This window comes from Trachypithecus francoisi, unplaced genomic scaffold (genome assembly GCF_009764315.1).
Source record: "Trachypithecus francoisi isolate TF-2019V2 unplaced genomic scaffold, Tfra_2.0 Contig01440, whole genome shotgun sequence".
Lineage (NCBI taxonomy): Eukaryota > Metazoa > Chordata > Mammalia > Primates > Cercopithecidae > Trachypithecus > Trachypithecus francoisi.
The window spans coordinates 13,652,615-13,656,945 of record NW_022681431.1 but is presented as its reverse complement, the minus strand read 5'-3'; the positions used below and the strand labels follow the sequence as shown (position 1 = coordinate 13,656,945).

The window sequence follows — 4,331 nt, the reverse complement described above, 5'->3', positions numbered from 1 at the left end:
TCTTTTGAAACTATTGACACTTATTTTATGGCCCAGTAAGTGTTCTACCTTAACATTCCACATGCACTTGACAAATATATATATACATCAAGCGGTTATAAGGTATACGCTTCTATAAATGTCAATTAAGTCCAATTGGTTGATAGTGCTGTTCAAATCTAAATCCTTACTAAACTTTTGTCCGCTGCTTCTGTCTATTACTATGAGAGTGGTATTAAAATCTCCAACTATGATTATGGATTTGTCTGTTTCTTCCTTTGGTTCTGTTAGATGTAGCTTATTTTAATTTTAAGATCTGATATACATGCATACATATTTAGGATTGTTTGTGGTCTTGATGAACAGAACCTTTCATCATTATGAAATGACCTCCCTATCCCTGACAATATTCCTTGTCTTAAAGCCTACTTTATTTTGTAACAATATAGCCTCATCATCTTTTGCTTTCTGGGTACATGTTCCTTTTTCTCTTTTTACTTTTAATTTGCTGTATGGTGACCTCATGGAGGGCAGGATTAACTTCGCCCCTCAAAATAGGTTTGGATGTTAAGACTGATGATGCCATTCATATCAAGAGGGTATGAAAAAATTTATTACTCGCATAATGGGACTTTTTCAGGAGAGCAGGGTAGGTACAAAGTGGTCAAGAATGGCTTGAGCCAAGAGGGTGAATGGGACAAGCGAATTTGGTTTATGTTGTGGCTGGGGGTGGGCCGATGTAGAAGACTTGTGTGGTTTGAACTTTCAGTATCAAGGGGACAAAGGAGAGCCTGTGGGCTTTCTTACTGGTTTGCCTGTATGTGGGACAAAAGGGGCAAGGGTGGGGCTTGTAGGCAGTCGGCAGTCAAACATCAAGAATGGAGTCAAGGCTGAGTGTGGTGGCTCACACCTGTAATCCCAGCACTTTGAGAGGCTGAGATGGGCGTATAAGTTGAGCCAAGGATTTTGAGACCAGCCTGGGCAACATGGCAAAACTCCATCTCTAGAAAAAAATACAAAAATTAGCCAGGCATGGTGGTGTGCACCTGTAGTCCCAGCTACTCAGGAGGCTGAGGTGGGAGGATTGATTGAGCCTAGGAGGTCGAGGCTGCAGTGAGACGTATGTGACCATGACACTGCACTCCAGCCTGGGTAAGAGAGTGAGACCATGTCTCCAAACACACACACACACGGAGTAAAGACAGTTTATTGCAGGATCTGAGCATTTATATTTAAAACTTGTCTCTTGTAAAGAGTTTATAGTTGAGTTTTGATTTTAAAAAATTTTGTCTGGCAATCTCTGCCTTTTAATACATTGTTTATTTACAGTTAATAGAATTATTGATATGGTTGGATTGAAGTTTACCAACTTGCTATTTCTTTTTTTTTTTCAATCTATTATTGCTTCTTTTATTCTTCCCTTTCTGTCTGCTTTAGGTAAATCAAATTTTGTTTAGCATTCCATTTTACTTACTTGAATAGGTTTTGTTGTATTTCTTTTTTTTTTTTTTTTTTAGTGTTTACTCTAAGGATTAAACTATGCATCATTATTTATTGCAGTCTACTTAGAGCTACTATAATTCTCTTTAAAACTCTGTGGGCTTGCTATGAATTTATTAGGGATCACATTGTTTTTTTTTTTTTTTTTTTTTTTTTTTCCAGGAGAAATATCTTTATTTGAATAGGACCTGAGACATTATATTGGGCTAAGGAGGAAAGGTAAGGTTCGAAAATGGCAGTCAAAGCTCATCGACCAAACGGACTCTACCTCCCAGCAACTTTGCAGTTAGTGCAACCAACAAAAGGCCTGCTGGGGAATGTATTTGCCACTAAATTCCCCAAGTATGGCAACATTACAAAAAAGATAGAGGTTTTTCATCATAATTAAATTTCCGCAAACCTCCTCAATCACAAGTATTATAAGCGGAAGTAAAAAAATCACATTTTACAGATCTCAAACTTGTCTTCAACATTTAGTTCATCATTTTCAAAGAATAGCTCCCCTGCCTAATTCATTAGCTATATGATCTATCCAAGCAGCAACAAGATGGCCAGGCCATGGCAATCCTCTTCCCATTTCCCCTAGCCACTCAGGGCTCAACAGCAGGGTGAGGCTCAGGTGGAGGTAGGGGGTGGGGAGTACAAGGGCTACTTTCCCCCAGTACATCATGGCATCTGAAGCTTGATGGGAGAGCAGAACTGGTGAGACTTGAGGGAAGGGTCCAGGGCCTGTATTCAGTCAGAATCACTGCTGGAAGAGGAGGAGGAAGAGGAGGAAGAATGCTTGCCACGCTTGTGGTGCTTGTGCATCTTTTTATGAGCTTTCTTCATTTTCTTCTGCATCTTCTTGTCCACTATCACTGCTGGTCCGACCATGCCAGGAGCCACGGGATTCACAGGAGGGATTCCAGGGGCAGGCGGGGGGTATGGAGGAGGGTAGGGACCCAAGGGTTGGCATCCTGGATACCCTGGCTGTGGCACAGGATGAGGGGGCCCACCTGGGGGGAAAGCTGGATTGCCCTGGGGAGCTCCTGGGGGAGGAGGACAGGGGCCTGAGGGAAAGAGTGGGTTAATAGGTGGTGGGTGGGCAGGATTGGAACCTCCAGGGCACCCGATGTTGGGGGTATATGGATTTGGCCCTGGCCGCCCGGCATTGGGATTCCACATGTTTAGGTGTGTCCTCCAGCCTTTCCACCGCCGCCTGGGGTTGACGCGCTCTTCGCAGTCTCGGCTCTTACTTCCTCTAGGGATCACATTGTTATACGAAAGTGATAATCCCAAATTTCCTCAAGATAAGATCTCCCCCCCCCCACCCCCACCTCTCTTTTGTAGAGAGGGATCTTGCTATATTTCTCAGGCTAGTTTCAAACTCCTGGCTTTGAGTGATCTTCTTACCTTGGCCCTGCAAGGTGCTGGGATTATAGTTGTGAGCCGCTGTGCTGAGCCAAGATAAGCCCTTCTCTATCATGAGATTTTTGGAAGGCTGTTGAGGGTCAAAACGCTTACAATTCTTAGAACCTCTGTTGTCAGAGAAGAGGCTCTCTGTGACATGCTAAAATCCTTAAAGGGCTTTTGGTCCAACTGAATAGTTCTTGGAGGTGCCTGTTAAAATCTTTCTGAGGTCTAAACAGACCTCAGAAATGACCGTATAATCCCACAGTAGATTTGGTCTTTGCTCTGAGGGCATTTTTAGATTTGAGAATTTTGGGAAGATTGGGAATAAGAAACAGATATTTTTAACCCAAGAATTTCTGGCTACTTGATATTTTCTATAAACTTTACAATGGAATAATTTATTTTTTGGCTCATGTTTCTTCTTTTCCACTTTGCTATCTGGAGCTAGAGAATCCAGACAGTACCTTCAAAACTCTTATTTGGAATTCTCCTTAGATAAATCAGCCAGATTACTAGGTACAATTTATAATTTTACACATTATCACAGAGAACATTTTGCAAAATATTCTACCAATATGTAACAAAGCTTCCTTTCTTCAATTTTCAATAATATTTCCTTCACTTTTCCTTAAGCTCATACTGACAATTCCTCAAGTAATTTGGCTTGTGCTAACAGTTGTTTTAAAGCCTTTCACACTTTCATTATTAACACTTTTTTTTTGAGACAGGGCCTCGCTGTGTTGCCCATCTAGGGTGCAGTGGGATGTCCATAGCTCCCTGCAACCTCCAACCCCTGGCCTCAAGCAATCTTCCAGTCTTAACCTCCCAAGCACCTAGGACTACAAGCATGCACCACCACACCCAGCTAATTTTTTTGTTTTAATTTTTTATAGACATGGTGTCTCACTGTTTTGCCTGGGCTGGTCTCAAACTCTTGACCTCAAGCGATCTTCCCAACTTGGCCTCCCAAAGTAGTGGGATTAACACTCTTTAAAAGGTTATTCCAACTTCCTGGTTCCAAGGTCATTCCCACATGTTTTAGGTTTTTCATTGTTGTTGTTGTTTTTGCTTGTGTTGTCACAAAGAACCCCACTCTCTGTTCCAGCATGTATGGTTGCATACATAACAAATTAACCCAACATTTAGTAGCCTAAGCAATCATTCCTTATGCTTATAAATTCTGTGGGTCAGGAACTTGGACAGAACACAGGAGAGACAGCTTGTTCTTGCTTTTGTTATTAGGGACTCAGCTGAAAGACTTCAAAGCTGGGGCCTGGAAACATCCAAAAGATTGTTCATTCAAATGCCTTGCGGTACATGCTGGCTTTTGGCTAAAATGTTAACTGAGGCTGTTAGCTGGAGTCTTTACATGTGTGCTCTCCAAGTGGCCTGGGTTTCTTTACAGCATGGTTTCAAGGGCTTCAGAATAAGCATCCTGAAGAGACAGCGAGAGAGAA

General features: G+C 42.0%; 1 protein-coding gene across 1 annotated transcript; it reads right to left on the bottom strand.

Annotated features, from left to right (window-relative positions):
- Nucleotides 1–1,625: 1,625 nt before the first annotated feature.
- On the bottom strand, nt 1,626–2,717 carry LOC117093674 (proline-rich protein 13). The gene has a single exon (XM_033229130.1). It carries the CDS (start codon nt 2,644–2,646, stop codon nt 2,215–2,217), a length of 432 nt encoding a protein of 143 aa, XP_033085021.1. The 5' UTR covers nt 2,647–2,717; the 3' UTR covers nt 1,626–2,214.
- Between the last annotated feature and the right edge of the window lie 1,614 nt (nt 2,718–4,331).

Excerpts from the sequence above, each read along its gene's own strand:
- LOC117093674 (XM_033229130.1), bottom strand. The coding sequence starts at position 2,646 with ATGTGGAATCCCAATGCCGGGCGGCCAGGGCCAAATCCATATACCCCC.